This window comes from Trichoderma ghanense, assembly GCF_004382785.1.
Source record: "Trichoderma ghanense strain CCMA-1212 chromosome Unknown scaffold_0, whole genome shotgun sequence".
NCBI classification, from domain to species: domain Eukaryota; kingdom Fungi; phylum Ascomycota; class Sordariomycetes; order Hypocreales; family Hypocreaceae; genus Trichoderma; species Trichoderma ghanense.
In genome coordinates, this window is record NW_027395663.1 from 1,015,317 (window position 1) to 1,038,114 (window position 22,798).

General features: G+C 53.2%; 7 protein-coding genes across 7 annotated transcripts; 4 read left to right on the forward strand and 3 right to left on the reverse strand.

The window, feature by feature from the left end:
- Nucleotides 1–207: 207 nt before the first annotated feature.
- On the forward strand, nt 208–1,596 carry CCMA1212_000358 (Argininosuccinate synthase; the record flags this gene model as incomplete). The annotated part of the gene is made up of 3 exons (XM_073697829.1): nt 208–279; nt 342–467; nt 538–1,596. 3 exons carry the CDS (start codon nt 208–210, stop codon nt 1,594–1,596), a joined length of 1,257 nt encoding a protein of 418 aa, XP_073562946.1.
- A 1,765-nt stretch (nt 1,597–3,361) lies between these two features.
- CCMA1212_000359 (uncharacterized protein) lies at nt 3,362–4,213 on the forward strand (the record flags this gene model as incomplete). Its single annotated transcript, XM_073697830.1, has 3 exons — nt 3,362–3,638; nt 3,716–4,054; nt 4,112–4,213. The coding sequence occupies exons 1-3, from the start codon at nt 3,390–3,392 to the stop codon at nt 4,211–4,213; spliced, it is 690 nt and encodes a 229-aa protein (XP_073562947.1). The 5' UTR covers nt 3,362–3,389.
- An 881-nt stretch (nt 4,214–5,094) lies between these two features.
- Nucleotides 5,095–6,912, reverse strand: CCMA1212_000360 (Serine/threonine-protein kinase STE20; the record flags this gene model as incomplete). The annotated part of the gene is made up of 1 exon (XM_073697831.1): nt 5,095–6,912. One exon carries the CDS (start codon nt 6,910–6,912, stop codon nt 5,095–5,097), a length of 1,818 nt encoding a protein of 605 aa, XP_073563606.1.
- Nucleotides 6,913–7,179: 267 nt separating this feature from the next.
- Nucleotides 7,180–8,661, forward strand: CCMA1212_000361 (uncharacterized protein; the record flags this gene model as incomplete). Its single annotated transcript, XM_073697832.1, has 1 exon — nt 7,180–8,661. One exon carries the CDS (start codon nt 7,180–7,182, stop codon nt 8,659–8,661), a length of 1,482 nt encoding a protein of 493 aa, XP_073563605.1.
- Nucleotides 8,662–10,114: 1,453 nt separating this feature from the next.
- CCMA1212_000362 (uncharacterized protein) lies at nt 10,115–10,749 on the reverse strand (the record flags this gene model as incomplete). Its single annotated transcript, XM_073697833.1, has 2 exons — nt 10,524–10,749; nt 10,115–10,393 (listed from the first exon to the last, which is right to left on the reverse strand). Exons 1-2 carry the CDS (start codon nt 10,647–10,649, stop codon nt 10,115–10,117), a joined length of 405 nt encoding a protein of 134 aa, XP_073563608.1. The 5' UTR covers nt 10,650–10,749.
- Nucleotides 10,750–14,289: 3,540 nt separating this feature from the next.
- CCMA1212_000363 (Polynucleotide 5'-hydroxyl-kinase GRC3) lies at nt 14,290–16,777 on the reverse strand (the record flags this gene model as incomplete). Its single annotated transcript, XM_073697834.1, has 5 exons — nt 14,290–15,804; nt 15,861–16,151; nt 16,210–16,356; nt 16,386–16,648; nt 16,729–16,777. The coding sequence occupies 5 exons, from the start codon at nt 16,775–16,777 to the stop codon at nt 14,290–14,292; spliced, it is 2,265 nt and encodes a 754-aa protein (XP_073563607.1).
- Nucleotides 16,778–17,238: 461 nt separating this feature from the next.
- On the forward strand, nt 17,239–19,490 carry CCMA1212_000364 (uncharacterized protein; the record flags this gene model as incomplete). Its single annotated transcript, XM_073697835.1, has 2 exons — nt 17,239–18,472; nt 18,535–19,490. 2 exons carry the CDS (start codon nt 17,239–17,241, stop codon nt 19,488–19,490), a joined length of 2,190 nt encoding a protein of 729 aa, XP_073563602.1.
- Nucleotides 19,491–22,798: the final 3,308 nt, after the last annotated feature.

The following is a 22,798-nucleotide window of genomic DNA, read 5'->3' on the forward strand; positions in this document are numbered from 1 at the left end:
GCAACCAACAGACAATAGCAACGACACGTCATGAGCCGAACAAGACCCAACTCGTTTTCAATTCGTTTGTGCAAGAATGGGCCTGATCAACCGTGCACCCTCGTTCCCCTCACTCGCGCCGTCTCTTCTCTTCGGAGTTCGCTCATTCTCACACGCGCCTCCGTGAACATTCACATCACGAGCCCTACTACGCGCCCTTGAACGAACATGGCGAAACCAAAGGTTTGCCTCGCTTACTCTGGCGGCTTAGACACGAGCTGCATTTTGAAGTATTTGTTGGTGAGTCATTGCCACGGCTCTCATGCTCATGCCTGGTGCGTCGGCTGAGTGACGTTGTCTAGGAAGAAGGATACGAAGTCATCACCTTTACGGCCAACATTGGCCAGGAAGAGGATTTCGACGCCGTCAGAGAAAAGGCGCTCAAGATTGGCGCCAGCAAGGTCTACATTGAGGATCTTCGCAGAGAAGTATGCGCTCCGTCACTGCAAGGCCTATTCCAACAATCAAGGGTTGTTACTGATTCCCTTCTTTTTGTAGTTCATCGAAGAGCAGTGCTTCCCTGCAATCCAATGCAACGCCATCTATGAGAATGTCTACCTTCTCGGCACGTCGCTTGCGCGTCCCGTGACGGCACGAGCACAGATTGCCATTGCGCAAAAGGAGGGCTGTTTCGCCGTGTCTCACGGATGTACAGGCAAGGGCAACGATCAGATTCGATTCGAACTCGCCTTCTACGCTCTCCAGCCTTCCATCACCGTCATTGCGCCCTGGCGTGATCCTGTCTTCTATGACAAGTTCAAAGGCCGCAACGACCTGCTCGACTACGCCAAGGCCATGGACATTCCCGTCAGGAGCACCAAGAGCAAGCCATGGAGCATGGACGAGAACCTCGCCCATTACAGCTATGAGGCTGGTATCCTGGAAGACCCAAATACCAGTCCTCCGGACAACATGTGGCAATTGACTGTCGATCCGAGGGAAGCCCCTGACCAGCCTGAAGACTTTACCGTCACTTTTGAGAAAGGCCTCCCGGTCAAGCTCGAGTATGAGGGCGGGAAAAAGGTCGCCACAGACTCCGTTGACCTTTTCCTGACTGCCAACGCCATTGGGCGTAGAAACGGCGTCGGCCGACTAGACATTGTCGAGAATCGCTTCATCGGATTGAAGTCGCGCGGCTGCTACGAAACACCCGGTCTGACCATGCTGCGGGCCGCCCACGTCGATCTGGAGGGCCTTGTGCTGGATCGTGAAGTCCGCGCTCTTCGTGACCAGTTTGTCACCTTCAACTACGCAAAGCTGCTGTACAATGGGCTCTACTTCTCGCCCGAGCGCGCATTCCTTTCCAAGAGCATCATCGCTTCGCAGGAAGATGTCAACGGTCGAGTGAGATGCCGGGCTTACAAGGGTTCCTTTAGCGTTCTTGGGCGTTGGTCTGATACCGCCAAGCTGTATGATGCAAGCGAAAGCTCCATGGACGAGATTGGTGATTTCTCGCCAAAGGACACGACTGGATTCGTCAGTGTTAACGCGATTCGACTCAAAAAGTACGGAAAGGCTATGGAGGACAAGGGACAGAGCTTGGCCAAGAGATCCTAGCGATCATGGGTACATACATGTAGATGGCATCATCATTGGAGTTTACCCTGAGACGGAAATGATGATGGCATACTACCCCCACACAGTAGTAGACCAGAATTGTTCAAGATGAAACCAACTTCACAAAAAGACATCTCATAGGCCTTGCTGATGGCAAATGGTATTCCACATCTCATCGACGGTGAGCTTTTCAGCTCTTTTGTATCAGAATATCTCGTTATTGCCCATATAAGCTGTTATATGACCTTTATTTCTATATTCTCGATAAATAGTGAAGATTATTCTCTGATGGCTAAATTAAATTCTTTCCCAAAAGTTCTAGAGGAGACAAGTCATCTAGGCCCAGCTAAGCGTGCGCGGAAAACCACGGACCGGAAATTGAATATTCACACACATGACAATAATAAGAGCACTGTTTTTCGACGTTCTGCACTAACTCCCCAGCATACGATACGCCGTCGGGCGAAGCTGCTTTGTCGCCGATAATAACAGATGTGATGGGTAAGGCCCAAGGCCGAGGCAGATGTTGAGCGAGATGCCATCGCCGTACAAGAACACCGGCAGAATGGCAAGACCAGAGGATCTGTCAGTCTGCAATATATCACCATCTTCAGTTAACCATTTCCTGCTAGGTAGTCAATACGAGTACTCGAATTATGCAGACAGACGAGAATGAAAGCCAACACATTGCCGTAACCTTTTCGTCACTAGCCATGGTCCGAACCGTGTAGTTGTCCAAGGCTTTCCCGTCCAGGCGCATCGGCGCCCGACGCAGAACGTCCCTGTGATAGTCTGCCTCCACTTGCCATGGCGAAACTCGTGTATCACTCAGTGGTAATTTGGTATGGTCTCGAGATGGGTGAGTCTTGATGTGTTTTCGGAGATTGCTGGCCTGGCCCCTGCGATCGATCTTTCCGAGTTGAAATTCTTGGATTGCAATGCTCGCAACAAATCGTTTCGCCATGTCTAGCTGTACTCATTAAAGAAGGCGGCATACTACCTAGTTGCGAACGAGGAGGTCGTTTGATGTGACGAGACACTGGGCGAGCAGTCCGCCGGCGAGTGCTCCGTGTTGGTGTCAACCATACTGACACTGTTCATTACGAACAGATTCAGAAGTGGCAGGAACTGGGAGCTCACTTAACGGGGTGAGTATGGGATAGTTATCCTAGTAAGATGGCATGCACGGTTGCCATATGCTCCCAAGCCCTCGCTGTTGGGGGATTACCTACCTGTCAGCACAAGTTGAGAGCGGCGACGGTTCGCTCAGCAAATCGTCGGTGTTCTTCCAGCTCTTCATGTTTACAGTAATTCGACATAAATGCCATGATAGAGCCAAAAATGGGCAGGCGTAGGGTCCCAAAATCGTACCGAGGCGCTGTTGTCTTGTTCGTCTGGATGGGGGGTTGAGCGAGTACATAGTTACATGAACCTATCAGGTCAGGGCCTGGCAGGGGATGCATATCTGAATTCTTTGAAAAACTGCAGCAGCTGCTTGACAAGTACCTTGTAACTCCCAAGTCTTCCCATTTCCCGTCGAAGCTCTTTGACGTGTTAAGAGATTACATGTATCAGAAACCGCACACATCAATACAGGCGTGCTCACCGCCGTTGCCAACTCAAAGTTTCTTCAGCCGCCTCCAAGGAATCTCCATATCATTCAAAAAACATGGAGCATATAAACAGGCGGCACCCGCACCTACTCCGTATACTCTCAGTCTCTTCTAGCTCTATTGTCTTTCAAAGGCAACCCCCAATGCCTCAGGGTCAGCGTCAAGTGCTCTGTCTATATCATGTCTATATCACGGGACGCTGAATGGGAGTCTCGACTTGATGCAACATGGATCGACTTCCGTGTCGTCGTGCTCAGCCACGGTGAAAACCTTCTCTACCATATTCCACTTCGATCCTCTGACGAGGGGATTGATGTCATACACAAACTCAAGAAGACTCTTGGCACCTCTTGCGGATGGTGGAAGAACAAGTTCATGAAGGTCGTCCCGTTCCTATCGTCGGTAGTCTACAACGCAACGATGTGCCCAGTATGTTGACATGATCCTAACTGATCTGCGTGCTATCCTCTCATCTTGAGTTCGATAGAGACTAAATTTCTTCCCAGGTACCAATCGAGGCTATCTCCCAAGACCTCCCCTGCACGGTTGACATCGGAGCCGAGTATCGCTGCCACGTTCTGACAAGGGCTTTGCACAACCCAAGAGAACTCCCGGCTGATTGCGACTTTGTTACCTCGTATCGTCGCTTCACAGCTGTAGTCGAGGCGCCTGGGACTCTCCGTGCCAGAGACGTGTTGCTAATACGCTTGGAGCTCGACAAGCTCATGCTCTCGGCGTTTGTTTTGCTGGCCCTCGTCTTTTCTATCGTCTGTGGAGTCGTGGCAGGTATTTCGTGGAAGAGCTTGGATACTGGGCTAGGAGTGTTTGGTGCTGTCATTGGCCTGGTTGGTGTGTTGACAGGTATTCTTACCTACAATTTCAATTGAATTTTGCATTTCCAGGTTAGCGACAGCTCGCACTTTGTGATTATTGCAAGTTATGTTTCTATAGAAGACTATCATTATTACAAGACGCTGCCAACGCTTCTGCATAGATGGCAATGATTTTGTTCTGGCTACAAATCTAGCTACAATGTTAGGAACAACAAATAGCTAATGCCATGATTTACCACGTCAGAGACATGCACCTGAATATTCTGATGACACAATTCTGGACAAAAACAGAGCCCTTTGTCGACGTGGATGACTGTTATTCATGTCAAGTCGGGAATTGCACAGACAGTCAGGAGGAGGGGAGCCTACTTACTATAGCCCAAACGGATCTTAGTTGCCGATAAAGCAACATCTGCGTCAAATTGCCGCTAGATAGTGAAGGAAGAAGTTGGAAGGGAGGACCTGCTCTCACTGAAGATGAAGAATGAGCCACTTCACTCACGATTGTTCGCTTATTTGGAGTACAGGCTTCCAACAACCCACGTTGAATCACAGCCATGACCTTTCCTGTTGAATGCAGATGAGGGAATCTCTCAAGCGTGAGGCAAGATCATGGGCGTCCCGTTGAAGTGGCGTTGGTTAAATGCCTGGTGGCGGAGGTTCCAGCTCTACAAGTCGACAGGAGATGTAAGATGCGACATACATGTACATGGCGAGTATTACATACTTTCGAGTCATCAACTGATCTGAAGCCCAACTTGCCCAGGAATACAAAGCCACAGGCGTAGCGTAGGTGAGCTCAAGGACCGGAACGCAACTTGCCTTCAATCAACATGAAAAAGACGAGGGATTGTTTGAAAGGGTAGAAAATGGAACGCATACGACAGCCGGTGTTCGCTGGTCTGCTGAGGCTGACGGCTGATTTCTACCCATTTCGGCTCCTGGCAATAGGTACTTCGTATTGAAAAGATTGTGAAGTTCCAGTGCCTAGCCACTGACCTTTGTTCAATGTGCAAGTCATATACAAGTAAGTATATAAAGAGCCTGCATCTTCAAGTTTCGCCGTTTGCGGCTGACGCTGGGGATGGAGCCTCTGAACGATTCATCCGCTCACTCATATCATCTCGACCATGCACCTCAGCCGTTGAGTCGGCGTCGTCGTTTCCAACGGACGAAGGCGGCGGCGCATGTGAGCGTTTCATCCGCTGATCCAAATCATCGGCGCTGGATGTGTTGCTGTTCGGGCTTGATGACCGGGGTAGAGCCTCTGGTATCGGAGACCGAAGCCTCCGATCTAGGCCGTCTCCCGCATCCGAGCCAGGTAAAGGCAAGTCGTCATCCGGCTGCTGCATGCTGGAGCTTTTCTCACTGCTCTGGCGATCAGACTGGCGATCAGACGTACGAACAGAGTCCGGCTCTGCGATCTGCTCCCAAACTGCATCCGTCAAAACATCCTCAGCGCTCGGCCGATGTGAAGGATCCCATGATAGCATGGCGCGGAGAACGGTCGCCAAGCCAGCGGGCATTCGGGTTTCCAGGCGTGTGAGGTAGTTCAACAAAGCAGAGTAGTGTTCGTGATCAGATAGCGGACCAGACCAGATGCAACCCTCAAATGTAGCCAGGATAGATAAAGCCATACTGAAGATATCAATGGCCTCAGTGTAGGTCTCCCGAGTTGCAACCTCAGGCGCCTGATAGGCGAGAGACCCAAGAGACTTCTCAACACCCTGAGAGCCCACCTTGGCCATGCCAAAATCGCCAATGGCGGCGGCGGCAGGCTGCAGTGAGAACACTAGCAGATTGCTAGGATCGATATCTCTATGCATGATGCCCGCGGCATGAAGGTTCTTGAGCCCCTCGAGAGCGTGGCGGAAGAGCGCGAGCTTCACAGAGGGGCGGATCTCCTGCCACGGTGCGGTATCGAAGGTAAAGGGCGCGTAGGGCATGACCAGGTGCATGTCCTCAAGCTCGGCTTGGGAACATGGCAGAGGATGGCCATGTCCGCACGACTTGAATAGCAGAGGTACAAGGCCACTCAATGCGTGAGCGGCAATGACTGAAGCAATGCTGATCTCGTTGACTGCAGCTTCAATGTTGCCCCGCGAACATTGCATCGTCTTACATGCAATAGGATTTCCGGTCTTCCTGTCCACGCCAGCTCGAACGACACAAGTACCGCCCTTTGCAATAACACTGTGTAGGATCACATGCCTGAGGCGGATGTGATCATGCCGTGGTTGAATCGCAAAGCAGCTAGGAACATCCCAATCTCCAAGCTGTCTCTGCATATACACTTTCCGGCTGGCTAAGAATGCCCTTGTACTCTCGATGGAATAACGCAACGCATAGTCCAGCGAGCCAATGCGGAGTAGGTTCGTAGACATATGAAGGACATATCTCTCCTGATTCCGCAATTCAACGTGATCACCCTGATTGTCGGCGTTCAGATACCATAAGGAGTGGTTGGCATTTGCATTGCGAATCATCAGGACCCCTGACTTGGGGTGAATGAAGACTTCGAAAAGCTTCCGCCCTTTGATGCAGCGCGATCTGGAAGAAGAGATTGGCATGTCGATTGGTTTTCCATGTTTATCGGAATTCAATTTTCCAACAATCCACTCTGAATCACGGCCATGGCCTTTCCTGCCGAATGTGAAGATAATTGTATATTTCGACCGTGAGGCGGGATCGTGGTCGTCTGATGAGATAATGTTCGTCAAATGTCTAGTGGCGACGACTAGGTCCATTGGTGAACCGACAGCGTCTGAACGGTGTTTAGCCACAAGCGACGCCAAGTGGGTTTGAGCCACTTTGGATTCTGGGGTCAAGGTTGCAAAGCTAAGAGACGATTCCGCAGACGACAAGGCCATGATGATACCTGTGATGGTCGATACAACGACCACAGAGGATGACGGCGACCAAATTGCCGATACGGCTGTCGACTGCTCTTGAAGGCGTGAATTTCAATTCGGGCCATTTATTGCCTGAATCACCTGCGTCACACGTGATGTGAGTGCACGTGACGTAAGCACATGCAATGGGCGCCCATGCCTTACTAGCAGCTCATCCAACTTGGCTCTGTGTTGTGCTTTTGACGAACGTCGCAACGCGAAGTATCAGCATCAACCGTCGACGGAATGGCCACAGTGACAGCAGAAGATATCCGAGCGGTAGCAGAGCGCGTCCGAGCGGCAGCAGAAATCGTTGCTCCGTATGACCGTAGGGAGCCATATGATTTCGAAATCTTTGAACCCCTCATGAAAATGCTCCCTAAAGAACGAGTTCCGTACGATCCTCCTCCCCAGCGCCCGGATGAAACGGACAGGGAGTATTATTTGGTGTGGAGGAACCATTTTAACATGTGGCTTCTTCAAGAAATCGACGACTACTTCAAGGTGAAGGGGGGAAGACTACCATCTCCGAGCAGCGACATCGATGACGATGATGAGGTCCGAGCCCAAGAAGCCTTATATGATCAAGAGCGAGTCTTGCGAGGCATGGACATAGTGGAACGGGAGTTTTTTGATAAACCCGTCACGTACGAGAATCAGGACTTTGAGATTCCCCCGGAATTCTGGGAAAGACAACTTAGGGAAACCCGCGGGAAGGAGTTGCCAAATTTATTATCAGAAGACGTCGGCGTCTCGCGAGGTGGAAACGACGAGACGGTTCCATCCTCCTCTGGAGATCGTCCTCAAGGCACTGGACGATCCTCGACCAATATTTGGAGAAGTACTGAAGATGGCGTAGGGCCAGCAGCAGAGCAGCAAGATATGGATGGTCCGGTCATACGTCCCTCGATTGAGCAATCTCACGAGAGACCAGCAAGCGGAAACGGGACGGAGCCATCAATCCTCTCTTTACCACAGAACTCCGAACCGATTCAGACACGGAAACGGAGACGCCTGCCGGCTGAGGATCACGCTGTCGAGATACCATCTAAGAAACGGAGGACGGACAAACACCCACAGCTATCGGCATCCTCGAATACAGCTGGTCATAAGAGGAAGCGAGACGGGGAAGAGTCTTTGTACAAGCGATCATCTACCGGCGAATCAGGAGAGCCTAGGGATAAAAAGAGGCGACTCGATGCACAATGGAAGCCACAACCATCACAAAAGAGAAAGAGAGGTTTCCAAGAATATGACGAAGAATTGCGGCGTTCTCAGCTGGGATATGAAGTGCCAGAATCGAAGCGGAGGAGAGTGAGCACGGCGGGGGCCACCAACGCCGAGCAGAACGCTCAAGACGCTCCTACAGCTGCTGGCTCTGGGAGCATCCTGGCCGCAGCATCGTCTCTCCGCATCACGCGTGCAAGACGACGGCAGCTTTCAGGTGAGGACGCGCAGCTGCTCCAACTCGATCAGCGCGGCAAGCCAGGCGTGCAGGAGCCAAAGCACTCAGTACAGCACCCTGCGCGAAAACTGTCTGCAACAAGCCAAAACGGCCGCCGGCCGAAGACATCAGCCAGCATTGATGTCAAGGACTCTCGCAGAATAAAAGTTATCAAGGGTAGTATGAGGGCCTCTACTATAGCCTCTACGAAGGACAGCATCACCACCAAGACCACCGTCAAGACGAGATCCCGCAGAGGCAGAGGCAGGCTACGGTCCACATAGTTATGAAGTCGCTTGGACGAGACGCCAACGGCCTACTTTGCGACCTCTGGACCCCAAAAGTCGAGCCCCCGCCAAGATAGATAGACAAGGTAAGTGTATGGAGTCCGTGTACTGGTTATCCTGACAGGGTCGGGTGCAGCCAGCGACGGACTTTGATACAAGATCCGGGGCCTCGCCTCCAAGGTATCGGCATGGCGGACGACGCTGCGTATGCTGGTTATCCTGGCAGGGCCGGGTGCAGCCAGTAACGCCTCTCAGTCTCGTCGCCGTGAGCGATTCCGCAGCCCAGCCATCCCGGCCGGTGGCGGATTCACAACACATACCGGGCGAGACCCCCCCAGGCGCAGCGGACCAAGTTGCGTATGCTGGTTATCCTGACAGGGTCGGGTGCAGCCAGTAACGTTTCCTTAACTTGGTCGCCGCGGGCAGGACCGTCGGTGTGCCTGTCGTCCTGAGAGTGTTAGGTGCAGCCAACGACGAACGTGCCTCATGGATCTCCAAAACTGCTTCTATCTTGCGCGAGACGGAGCGCCCGTTACGGGCTGCGTGTGCTGGCTATCCTGACAGGGTCAGGCGTAGCCAGGAACTACACATTTCTCAACTCGTTGGATCTCGAGTGGTTCAATATGTTACGGGGCGGCGCGTTAGCGTTCAAGCCTGATGCTCCCAACGATCTAGTTCATGCTTAGGCTATCTCATCTGGTACAGTAGCGGAATTGTGTGTTTTTATCCAAAGAGGCAAGCGTATGTATCCTTTAGTTACGAAGCGTGGAGTTCAAGGAGTTGGTCGTTTCGAAGATAGCATATCTTTTGGATACCTTTGAATGGTCACCTTGCCATCACCGCCCTACTTCTAAGAAGCCAACCTGGGGAAAAGGGGCATTTCCCCATTAAATTTGGGAGTTGTTAACGTTTGCGAGCTTGTAGGATGCAAGAACAACCATCTAGACTTGCGTCAGGATTGCGCAACTTGAGGTGAGGCGGCAGTCGTGCTAATCAAGCCTCCACCACGTTCCTGTACTCTCGGATGACTTGCATCGTTGACAGAAAGCCAGGCCGGCCAAACTCTGGAGCCCTTCGGCTGGTTGGCTCATGTGATCAAAGTCTGGTCTGTTTAAGCACATGACGGTTGTTATTGTCGACGTCCTGAAGAGAACAATTACAGACGATTGGGGTGAGTCTACTGAAGTCCAAGAGGCTCCTAAGTGCCTGTAAAGCGATACCATTGCTGAAACCACTGCCCAAACAAGGTGGGATTACTGGTATTTACAGCGAGAATTGACACTTTTAAGGAAGTCATTATCAAGGGCATCTGCGAAGGATACCTCATTAGTGGGTGAGCCTTCTCCAAGAGTAACAAGTAACTAGGCTGCCTGGAATCTCATGAGCCGAGCGATGCCTCCATCTGGGGAGGTGCTAGCCTCCCTGTACGGCTTTGCTCTCATGGTAGCGATCAGACCCGTTGTTCCTCCGGCTCAAGGCTGCAGCTCGAGACAATGTGAGCACTAGAGTATCCCAATGCCTCAAGATCGTCCACAGTGCTGGCACTGCTATCGTCCAGCTCCTCATTAAAGGCTTGCGAGAAGAAGCTCGCCCCTTCCATCTCCGCCGCGAGCTCGCCAAGCCGAGCCTGGCGTTCCTCTGGAGACTTTATTTCGAGAACCGACTGAAAGGTGCAATCGTTGGCAACGCGCCGAGTGCCGCAGTGCCGACACGGCCAATACCGGCTACACTATTGAGACGTTAACAACACGTAGCCTGATGGCATGCCGGATACAGGGAATGTATGGATTTGGGCTATGAAAGCTCAAAATGTCCCAGAAAAAGTGGCAAAGAAGTCATTGAATCGACCACCGACGTACCTTTTGCTTCCGGCGTCTGCACTCGGAGCAAGCTGAGTGCATTTGAGTTCCCATCTCCCTCGTCTGCGTCATCGTGGTCCCCTGCGCCTGGACACCCGTATCTACCCTTACTTCTTGCGCGGTCATGTTGCTCTAGGGATCCCCTAAGAAAAGGGGAGGAGAAGAAAGAGGAAGAGGGAGTTGGGTCGAGCGGAGACGCGTCGAGCGGAGACGCTGGAGCTACCGCCGTCGAAGGCGACGGGGAGGCGGAGGCGGAAGCCGGAGACCAACGGACAACCAACAACGGCTAACTGACGGTCAGCCAACGGCGCTCCAGTCAAACCGATCGGTGGAGCTGGATGGTGTCAGCGGCGATGGTTAAGGCTGAAGCCCAAAGTTGGGGGCCGTGCTAGTGGGCAATCGAAGCCTTTGCTGTTGGAAGGCTCAAAAAGAGGAAGAGCAGATCGAGGAGAGCCAAGCCAGTATGGCCGACAGAGACGAGTTGAATGCTGTCCCTGAGATGAGAGGTGCTGCTGGACGGGTTGAGGCGGGCAGGGACTTCGTTTTGATCATGAGAGAAGCCAGCCTGTGCTCAAGCCTCCGACGTGGACGAGTGCCTACCTAGTCGATAGGATATTAGGTAGTAAAGGTGTGCAGATACATTCCCTGAGTGCTTAGCAGCTGAGAAGAGTAGTGCCATACTCCAAGTGAAGAGAGAGCGAAAGGGGTAGGAAGGCATTGAGGGAGCCAGATCATCTGGCTGAGAGATTGACCGGGTTACCGTTTCCTCCCCCCTGCATCAAGCCATGTCTCGGCGCTGTTCAGCCGTCCGTCTGCTTGCAAAGATATTGGACTTTGCCCACTATGTCGCCAGCAAGTCTCGAGAGCTTGTTGCTTCGCCTCGAAGGCCCTCCCCACGGACGCAGCTTTCTGCGCTCCCTGAAGGAGCTTGACGCCGTACTTACATGTGCGTCTCTGGCCCCATCGATAGATCCCTGTCGTTGTTGAACACCTTCCTCCCCCTTTTCTCGCTTCTTGTTGGCGCATCACTGGCGCCTCACTGGCGCGTCACCGAAGGCACTATGCATGTAGATCTGCGAGACCGTTGGAGCTACGCCCAACGCCGACTCAAGACGTACAGTACAGTCGCAACGGCTGTTCAGCTGCATCCCGTGTCTGCCACATCGACAAGGGGGCCAGCCATCGCTCCCTTGGCCTGGACCTCCCCGCTTGTTGTGCTTGTTTCTGCCTTTCCCGTGTGGGAAGCCAAGAGTCCGGTTGGAGCCAGATCCATGTGACAGGGGTCAATGATGCCTGAGGACTCGGGACGGAAGATGATTACTTTGGGTACAGAGTAATTGTCCGAATACGGACACGATCATCTCAGCTCCCGGCTCTGCCGAATTGAGTCTCAGTTGAGCTTCCTCTCCATTCTCCGCCTTCGTTCAGAGAGTGTAGGAAGCAATAGACGCTGCCCGATGGGCGAAGTCTGCTTCGAAATACGGGATAAGCAATCCGCACCTCCCCAGATAGGTATAGCAGCATCTAAGCTGTCTTGGTGTCATTATAAGACAAGATCTCGGGGCATTTCGTTTCGTCTCGGGATCTTGAGATCCCGCTAGTTGTCATCCACCGTAAGCCCTGGTCAAAGTCGGAACTGTGCGGCTACATCCAGAGGTGTACTGAGCACAGCCGTACAACCGCACATGTATGCACTCTGACAGTAATCGCAGACGTGGTACAAGAGATTTCAGCTTCGTGAGTGATGATACCTAACATGCCGTCAACGTGATTGAGCACCTGAACTTGTGTAGCAGAACATCAGCCGCATGCCGATGTCTGCTGCTTGTACCTCGGGGACAGATCGAACCTCACCCCAACCCTTCAGGGCTCTATCCGCTAAACTACAGCGCGGGCCCGGCCGCTTATCCCACTGTAGCCCCCCCGGCGGCCACCAGCTCGGCAGCCCCCTGAAAGTCTCCTCTGACCCCCTGTGGATCCCCCTTGCATCGCACCTGCAGCCCGAGATCAATGGCCGGGGCGGGCCGTCGAACAACGTCATTGCACAAACAAGCATCCGCCTCAATCTTTTTTCCTCCTCCATCTCGCCTGTCCTCGTCCTCCTCTTGTCGAGCGGATGAAGGGCGCCGTCTAGGTTCCGCAGTAGCCCAATCTTGTTCTTGTCTCGACTGCTTGACCATGGCCGAGTCTCATCCGGCATGCTAGAGTCTCGATCCCTCCGCGTGGATCTGATCCAGGCACGACCTTGCCGGCGACGACGCTCCAGTCCTCGTTCCTGTCAAGGAGCTAGCCCCCGAAGTTTGCGGCATGCCATCGCAAAAGACTACCACGAGGCGGAACAGTATCGCATCAGACGAACCGGGGCTGTATCTCATAGTCGGGCGTTTGTTTGCCAAGTTGGCTTTAAAGTTGGCTTTACAGGCCCAAGCCGTGCCCAGCTGCGCTTATGACCTGGTCATGATAAGTTGGCTCGGCCTCTTCCAAGCCTCCTCTGGAACCGCATTCGTCTAAAAAGTTCCTCGCCAGATACAAGGAGACTGGACTGACAGCCGATGCAGACATCTGCTGTGCTCCAATCAGCAGAGAGCAACCCTTGCAGTCGGCCGCAGCGTCTAACAGTCTTTGTTCGCTACTCGATTTGGAAATCGAGATTGCCTTCTATGAATCGGCAGATTGAACTGTTCCTTGGTCCCCAATCTCCAATACAAACTGGGCGCCCCATCCCGAGGTCATCACTACCCGGCGCAGGGGACATCCTAGCTGTCCACTGGGTATTTGAGTTGCTGTGAAATACTTCGTACTGGTACTACCCTTGGCATCACGAATGAGGGTCATCTTCCTTGAGGCACCCTCAATCGGCCTCCCTAACAAGATCTTGGACAACAAGGTCAATGGGCTGCCAAGTCGTCTGCTGCAAGGATTCCAACTCGCCATGGCTTATGACCGCCGCACATCATACAGGTGTGATCAAGTTCCCAGTCCAGGTTGCATATACATGCCTCCCATTGAGACGCTCATGCTTTGACCAGCCTTGGGGACGAGTGGCTGCAGTACATCTAGACTGCGTCAGCAGATCAGGTGCTTTCTCAGCTCCTGTATTCACGCAGTGACAAAGCCTACTCGCCTCCTCTTTTCAGGCTTGATTGCTTCTGTCCAAACTATGGCCGACTGTTGCCCGATCCGAGATGTGGCCTAGAGGCGACTGCTTCACTCAGCATGCAATTTCTCGCCTTTTCCTCCGATGACTGCTCTGGTCGCAAAAGTCCAGCGTCCGGTTGACTGGGACTCAGCAATATGGAGCGCCGACTGCTCCATCAAGCCTCGAACAAGTCAACTCCTTGTACAGATCTATACGACCTCGTTGCTACGCCGCGTATCATACATTTGCCATCAGTACTCAACTTTCGCAACGGAGTGGCCACCGCTCCAACGTGACGCCCTCTCCCCCAGAGTCTCCGGGCAAACATGACCACAGTCACGTTAAAGCTCCATTTACGAAGCACACATTATTACAATGATTTCTCGCTTCAAGTTTATGGCTTAAGCCATCATGGGTCACGTAATTAAACACTCCCCTACTGGGCGACAAGCAAGAACATCTTCCATCAGACAAAAGCAGCGTACCATTACAAACGAAGTATTCGCAGTTTGAGAGGCCTTCCAGGTGCCAGGCATCCATGAGTCAACTTTCGCAGCCCAGCTCTTGTTCTTCCACTTCCTGCTTCTGGCATCCGCGGCCTCATTTCTTCTCTAGATAACCCGTTCCTCAGTCGCCGCCGATGTTGCGGCCTAGGTCTCTCCGCACTCTCCACACGCGTGATCCGACTGGCCGCTTCTGACTGCCGCGTAGCACTTCGACCCAAGGCAGGGCCGTGGAGGAGCCAGCACCTGGATCCAGGGGAGCGCCGCTTTCCACTGCCGCTTCTTCCTCGTTACTGGCGACTACGACTTCCTCTTCGTCGTCGTCTTCCTCATCGTTGGGGTCCTCGCCCGCTATTTCGAGGGCTTTATCCGCGCTAACGTCCCCCAGCTGGGAGCGCTGGTATAGGTCTTCCGTATAAGCCCAGGTCGGCGCGTCGAATTTTCCATGAACGAGCACAATTTGTCGGCCCTGGAAACGTATCTGCTCTATTGTTTGTAGAGGGATAGGCGTCAGGACCTGCAGCGATTGAGTGGCGGTGTCGATGCCTCGGATGAGCACGAGGCCGATTGTGCGAGAAAAGCAGGGGTCGAGGGCAATATCGTTGGGGTTTGGGATATATGGCAGGCCCTCTGCTGTCCTCGAGATCATGCCTTCTATTGCGGAATACTCGTCCTCGTCGGGTGACGCCGCAGTGCTGGCAAGATTGCGAAATGCTTTGGGGTCCTCGACATCAACCGCCGCGAGAATCATGCCATTGATTGCCTCTGAAAGTAGCTCCGGGGGAGTTTGGTAGTCGTATGGCAGAATGCCGAGTATTCCTCGGCCAGAGCCAGAATACCGGACCTGCAATGGAGGAATCGATGACAACGGTGAAGAGTTCCAGCTTGATCTCAGTCCCCCGCTCGTCTTGCTCTGGCCCTGCAGGTGGAAATATGACATGGCTTGCATGGCCCTCAGGTGAGCAGCAGTACGAGACGCGAATTCTGACGGCTGCGAGGGAAGGGTGGTGAAAGTCCTCTTGGTCGCACCGCGCAAGACTTCTACTACGTCTGCGGGACCATCTTCAGACATGTAGATTACTTCCGGGGGATTGACTCGAGAGATGATGTCAACCAGCAGGTCCTGTCCCGTGCCCAGAATCCAGCCAGGGGTGTTGATGAGAAGATGGCAATTGCGCAACAGTCTTCGATAGTAGTCTAGAAGGTCCAGCACGCACTCCAAGTAGTGCTCTGGGGCTGCAGCCGGTGTCATGGACGCCAAAGCATGGCATCTGATGACTTTGTAGGCATCATCGTCGAGGTTTGGGTGGGTAAAAGCAGCACTCAGGTTGGGACGAGTGACATGAACGAGGGACAGCGTCCCACAAGGTGCATATTCTGGCTGTCCCGGATCCAAATCGAGAACGGCCACGCCGTGGGTGCCCGTTCGTGTCGTCGCCGCTGCGTCGCTCGTCAAGAGGCGGTTTGCCAACATCTTGGAGAAGGTTGATTTCCCAGCCGACTTGGGGCCGCACACGAGAGTCGTCAGGGGGCCATTCTTGGCTGCTGACACGAGGTCGGCCAATTTCTTATTCCATGCTGGAGGAGATGAGAGCTCTTGTATGACACACTTCTTGGGCGCGTCATCAGAGCTGCATACCTGGGAATTGTTAGCTGTGGGATGTCGCATAGAGAGACCAGAGTCGATGAGCACACAATCTGGAACGTTCGGCCCCTTCCAAGGGTTGCTTCTGCAGAACCATCTTTGGACTCGCCCCATATGCCCCTAAAAAGAGGTGATAAACGGCTTAATCGCCGAAGACCGTCCGCATTCAGATCACTGTGAAGCTCCAGGCTGACTTTTTCCGAGGTTCTGATGACAGGGATTGCATGGCAGTGAGGGGCATGAACCCAGTGTATCGAATCCGATGGCTTCAGTGAAGCCCCAAAGATGGTCGCCTCTCCGGCTAATACTTTGATCCCAAAGCTTCCAATGACAATAAATCGCTAGGTTTTTGCATTAGCCGATTGGGATCAAAACTCAGGGGGACCATGGCGGTGGTACCTCGCTGTCTCTAAGCTTCAGCGCAACGGTGCCCTTCGCTGTATTACGACAGTTGTTTTTGTTGGGCAAAAACGATGAGTACGTGACGCGAGAAGATGAAGACGTGGCATCCTGAGCAGATGGATCGCTGTTGGTATCGAGAATCTCCTATGTAAGTCCATGACTACCACCCATACCGAGGCAAGGCTGGCGTACCTCATCTTGCTACCTTGTAAGGCCGACGTCCTCGTCTCGCCACGACTGAGAGGCCCCCTTGCTCCATTCTTCTTGGGTGACTTTGGAGGTTCATTCTGGCGCTTCAGGGTCTGCAGCACACTGAAGGAGTTTGTTCTGGCTGGCGGTGCTTCTTCAGGCTCGGGAGATGAGCTGGGCTCCTTGGCTGGTGTGCCGGCACCCAGACGGCGACGAGCCGCAAGTGCACTGATTGCGCTTACCGCAGCTACGAATGGGTTCGAGTTAATTACTTAAGCCTTGTGAGAGTTCAATGGGCTTGAATGAGAAACTGTCTGGCCGGCTTACATGAAGGAGCAGCTGGAGTGTCGAGTTTACGGCGTTTGTTGGACGACATGTCTAGGGAGTCTGGGGAGAGCGAAAAGACGCAGCAAGGAAGTGTCAAAGGGCAAAGAATTAGTATCTAAGGGGAAAGAGTCTCATGAATAAAGTTGAAGCGCTTCATGAATACAAGTGATAAGAAGATGAGCATGACGGGGGTAAAGAAAGAATCCAAATATGGAGAGACACCACACAACATGAAGCCCATTGAGATTGTGGTGACAGCCAATTTGGCGCAGCTTCTGAAAAAGCCTTATCGATACCAATCGATAAGCCGCGGTGCCTCCAAAACACGTCCCGCCAAAGCGCGCTTTCCCCATTACGGGCGCGTCTTGGTGGGGCTCAGCATCAGCATCTCAAAATTTCCAAATTTCCGAGAAAAAAAGTTCAGAGCATCATCATCATCATCCTCCCCCAACTTCCCGCCTCGATCCAGCCCCCCAAACCCGGCGCATTGCACCTCGCCAGCCCCTCACCATGGCGCCCAAAGAGCCGTACAAGGTGCACTCGCTGAACAAGCACGTCGAAGACACCAAGAAGGGCCTCAGCGGCTCCGCCCAGTACAACCGCCGGCCCATCACCAAGGCGGCTGCAGCGGCCGTCAAGAACGAGCCCGGCGCCCTCGATGCCGCCGTCTTCGGAAACAACAGCGACAGCGACGAGTCCAGCGACAGCAGCGAGAGCGACAGTGACAGCGATGGCGAGACTGGCGCGGACCTCCTGAAGAAGCTCGGCGCCAATGGCGCAACGCCTTCGACTGGCCCCAAACGCGGCGGCAAGGTCGACGAGATCGCCGACAGCGACATTGAGCGCACCGCTTCTGCCAAGCGTGCTGCTGCCGCTAAGCAAGAGCAGCTCGCAAAGAAGGAGTCGTCCACCTCCGAGTCGTCGAGCGATTCCTCCAGCGAGTCCGAGTCGGAACAAGATGAACCCAAGGCAAAGGCCAACGGAGCTGTCGCAGCTCCTCGGGCTGCGGCTGTCGAGGAGTCGTCCAGCAGTAGCTCTGAGGACGAAAGCGAGGAGGGAGAAGAAGAGTCTGACGACGAAGAAGAACCCAACGCAGAACCCAAAGCAGAACCCAAATCCGCTGCAAAGCAGTCAGCCACGTCTGCCGCACCTGTGGCTACCAACGGCACTGCCAAGGCAGCTGCCGCAGCTGCCGACTCGAGCAGCTCTAGCGAGGAGTCCAGCGATGACGAGGCTGAACCTGCAAAGCCTCAGCCTGTCAAGGCTCAATCCACCAAGGCCAAGACTACCAAGGCTCAAGCTGCCAAGGCAACACCCGCAAAGGCTCAGCCAGCAAAAGAGGCTGTTGAAGAGTCATCCTCCGACTCGGAAGACAGCGACGCCCAAGCCGACGAATCGATGGGACTCTCGGATCGTGAGGTGGAGACCCAACTCGCAACCCCGAACTTCATTGCCCCAGACTTCATGCTTCGCAAGGGAGATGACGGAGCCAACGGCCAGGACGTGGCTCGAATCTGCAACGAGGCGAACCTGCAGGGCAAGCAATTCTGGTACTTTACGGTGCCTTCCAACGTCCCTGTCTCTGTGATCGAAAACATCGAGATCCCCATGGACCGTTCACAGCTCGGCAATCGCGTCTTTTCACATGATGGTCAAGACTATGGCGTCTCCTTTGACACTATCTCGACCAAAAGCTCGATTCAGATCTTGATTCCTTCCAGCAGCGACTCGAACTACCAGCCTGGTTAGTTGCCTCCCTGAGATGCTCGCAACGTATCAATCTGAGACTGACTAACTCCCCTCTAGCGCGCCAGCAAGTTGCTCAGACAATGCACATCAAGAGAATTGCCAACCTCGGAGGCGCAGCCGCTTCTACTGTCGGTCCTGCGCCTCGCCGGGCTGCTCGACCGCAGCCAAAGGGCCTCAAGGCTCGATATCAGCCGTTCGGTGTTAACACCCCGATGGGCAACATTGGAGCCGATGCTTCTGGAGACGAAGATGTTGAGATGGAAGAAGCGCCCGCAGCACTAGCAACCCCCAAGCCTGCCAAGAAGGACAAGAAGAGCAAGAAGGATGATGGCAAACAGTCTGAGAGCAAAGACAAGAAGAAGGATGCTGATATCGCTGCCACACCCAAGGCTGCCGAACCCGAACCCAAAGCTGCGGATGCGAAGACTCCCAAGACTGATCGCAAGGGCAAGAGAAAGCACACCAACTCCGAAGACGATGCTTTGGCAGCGGAGGCGCAACTGAAGGAAGATATTTCGTCGGCAAAGGGAAAGAGCAAGAAGCAGAAGACGGCCAGGGCTAGCAGTCCTGAACTCGGAGCAGATTTCCCCCCCGTGCCCAAGAAGCAGACTCCCATCGCACCCCCCACTATCCCGTCGTCGTCGGCCTATTCCTCTAACAACCTCCCATCGTCAGCTACAGCTGTTGCTACTCCCTCCAAGGCTTCAGCCGCCACTCCTAGCACTGCGAAGAAGTCGGCTAAGAAGACAAAGCCTGAGACTCCGGTGCCCGCACCTCGACAGACTGCAGTCCCGCTGCCCACCATCCCACTGACTGCCCGACCCAAGGAATCACCCGTCCCTCTCCCTCCTTCTGCCGCTTTTGCCACTACACCTGTGCAGTCGAAGAGCAAGAAGAGCAAGGCGAGCAAGGACGAGGCCATTGCCACTGGCTCCTCTCAGCAGAGCCCTCCGCCAAGTGCCCAGGGAGGAGATAAGAAGAAGGCTGCCACCAAAGCCAAGGGATCGGGATAGGGCACCAGGTCTCCTTACAAATGGCTTTATTGAAGCGCTGTTGGGCGTGAGCCGCATCTTTGACGATGCATGGCTTCTCTTTTCCACTGCTGGTGTTTGAGCAGCGCTGGATTGGCAGTTTTGACACTTCGCAAGGGCTGAAAAGTCTCTGGCTCATTTCACCATCCTCATTCGATGTTTTTACCCCGGACTGTTCGTCTGGACGGATCGTTTCTTGCAATTAGGAGACATTGGCGTTTAGGAAAGAAGCAATTTTTCATGTTTGCGCAAAAAGTAGCCCAAGAGAGACGGGGTTACACTTTCATCTCGAGGATTGATCGAAGGAGTAAAAAAAGGGGTTTGGTTTTACGGAAGGAGAAAACGATTTGCTGCTACGTGGCGGGCAATTGTCTGTAATATTCATGTACATCTCACTCACATATCGCGGGGCATGTTGCCTGACGCGGCGGGCTCTCTACAGGAAATGGTCGTACAACGACTATGTTGCGTAGCAAGGGTTTCGTCCCACGTACGTACTAACTTACCTAGGAGCCAATACATTGCAATTGAGACAGTCAACTACCTAAGAGTATATCTGAGAGCAACACATTGACCTCCATATGGGCAAGTAATCAGATGTCTTCCTCGCACATGCGAGGTTGACATCAATAACGCAGATGACAAGTCGCTCTGTCGTACTTCGATCAATTGTGAGGTGGTGCTTGAGCACTTCCACTTCCGAAAAGACCTTGATGCTCGACTCCCCTGCCGCAGCCAGCTATCCTAGTCCATCTGCGGCGTCTCTCTCTTCATGTCTCTCTCTCTCGGCCTGGAAATTGCGACTTGGCGGCAGATTTTGGCTGCATCGGAAAAGTCGATTCGCGGGAGTGGATATCACTATACCCGCAGAACCATGGAGGCGGAAACACGTAGCCAGGAGAGATCGGTGAAACAGAAGCGAGCGAGCGAGAGCGTAATACTGGTCCGGTCAGGGCCCGGAGAGGCGGTGATGGTACATACTTAACGCGCATCAAATTGCGTTGCGTTGGCAACGGTGGATATCCAGGTACGCTTGCTATATACGAAGCGGCTTACAACAGTAGCATTGCCCACGTACGAGGTACGGTACGGATACATTTTACCCATGCAGACGTCGGACCCTTGGTGGGAAGCCTTCTCAAGGTGTTAGGGCAAGGCAAGGCAAGGGAAAATGAGGCTGTCGTACAAGGGAGAAAGATGCGGCTCGGCGAACAAGGGGGGCGGCGGCGGCAGAAAGATCTGGCTGATGGGCTTTGGGTCCAAAACGGGTACCTGCCTTGCAACATATGACAAGATGCATAATACTGCTGCTTTGTTGTCGCTGAGTTGATACACGTTGTTGTTGTGGCTTGTTTGTAGGCGCAGATGCGACCCTTTGTTGCTGGCTGAGCCAGGAGGCGGCGTTTCGCTGGGCTGATTCCATGAATGCTTCGCACTTTGCGCGTAACCGGTTGGGGCTTTTACGACTGCTTTCTACGCGTTCTGACTTCTTGTGAGACATGGGCGAGATTGCGAGCGGTTGAAACAAAGAGCGTTAGGAAATACATGGCAAGTAGTCGTCATCTAGGAAAGGAAGTTTTGCGTCTGCGTGGCCTTATTTCGTAGTGGTGAGACATTGCAGCTTTACCTTATATTGAGATGAACTGGGTCAATTTCCTGCCTGCTACCGTTTGTCCAATGAGATGACAGCCAGCGCTGCTTTGTTGGGCTTTTTTTATTTCAATTTCAAGGTACTTCCCGTGTCCCTTTTTTCCCACGTTTTCCTTTGTCTCTCTGCCCCCTTGCTGTGACGGAGCGGTAATTTAATACGGCGCGTAGCATGAAGTATTACCCGTTGTCTTTTTTGAAATGTTTCGTCTATGAGGACACGAGAGGACATAGCCGCGGTTAAGGACGAGAGGCAGTTGCTTGATTGCCGACGCTTGGCTGGTGCACCATGGCTTACACGCTCGGTATTGCTAAAGGGGTCGGCAAACTGACCCGACAGCTAAAGGAATACGGAGTCTCACACGCGTGCGGGATACGGATCAGGGATTCGAACTTTTGGGATGGTAAAACGGGGGGAGAAAAACATCAGCCCGTCCCGCGAAGAAAAATGACTCGGAGAGACGGTTTCTCGTACTTGTACCGACAGCTTGTCACCTACAAGCGCTGGGTGCTGCCCACAACAAGGGGGTCGTTTTTTCCTGGCCGTTGGTGTTGGAAGGCAGGGGATCCCGTCTCTTTCGGCGCGGCGATGGATCCGATCGGCCGCGTGTCTCTTTGGTGGGATTCGGATGCCCTTGCCAAGATATTAAGGAAAGTCGAGGCTGTTACACGCCGTCGGCGAGAGAAGAGGGAGGGGGAGAGATTGTCGTGTGGGATGAATTGCAGAGTAGTATTGCAAGGACGCGGCCTCCAACTGTAGCAGAAGGATTCGTATTCACATCAAACGAGAAGTTGAAGGCATCGTGGCTATTGGGATCCATGGACCCTGTCGTTCGAATTGATGTTCACCGATGCGATTTCCCAGCCTATCGGAGCAGGCGGACCTTGTCCGTTGAGCTTTTTTGGCGAGTGGTCTGATCCCCATTCATGCAGGCAAGGACGGGAATGGGATGGGATGCCACGTTGAGATGGGGGGAACAAGAAACCTATCGCTTCCATGAAGCCATTGAACAGAAAAGACCTCATGTTAGGAGATGGCATCAGCTGGGTTACCCTTTGTAATGGAGGTCCTGGTATCGAGCAGCGGTACGCAATTAGGGAGGCTGGAGCTCTCAGAGCAGCTGGGCAAGGAGACGAAGGCACGGATACTCGTACTCTGTGGGTGCTGATTGGCTGAGGCCCGATCCAGGTGAGATGAGCTGACGTGATCTGGATAGGACAAGATAGCCGCCGGTTTTACACTGCTGTTGCCTCCAGGTAGAAAGTGCTCCATACCCCTGCGTACAGCAAGTCGTAAGAGGGTTCAGCGTTTGAAATGGACCTTTGACAGGAGACAGCGGGAGAGTGATGTGTCTCTCACTGTGCGCGAGTTGGAGGGGCGCAGAGGAAGACTGATTCGGTAAAGACTCGCTCTTGCTCTAAATTTCAAGCACAAATGTCACCGTCATGAATTTCAGATTCAGCAGGCACCAGATCGAAGAGAGCAAACAGCGCGGAGTGAGGCAAGTACCTCTGCCCGAGGTACCGGTACCAGCAAGTTTGGGGGAACTTTCTAAGTGTGGCGCTAATGAAGAAGGAAGGGAAGGAAAGCGAAAAAAAAAAAAAAAAAAAAAAAAAAAAAAAAAAAAAAAAAAAAAAAAAAA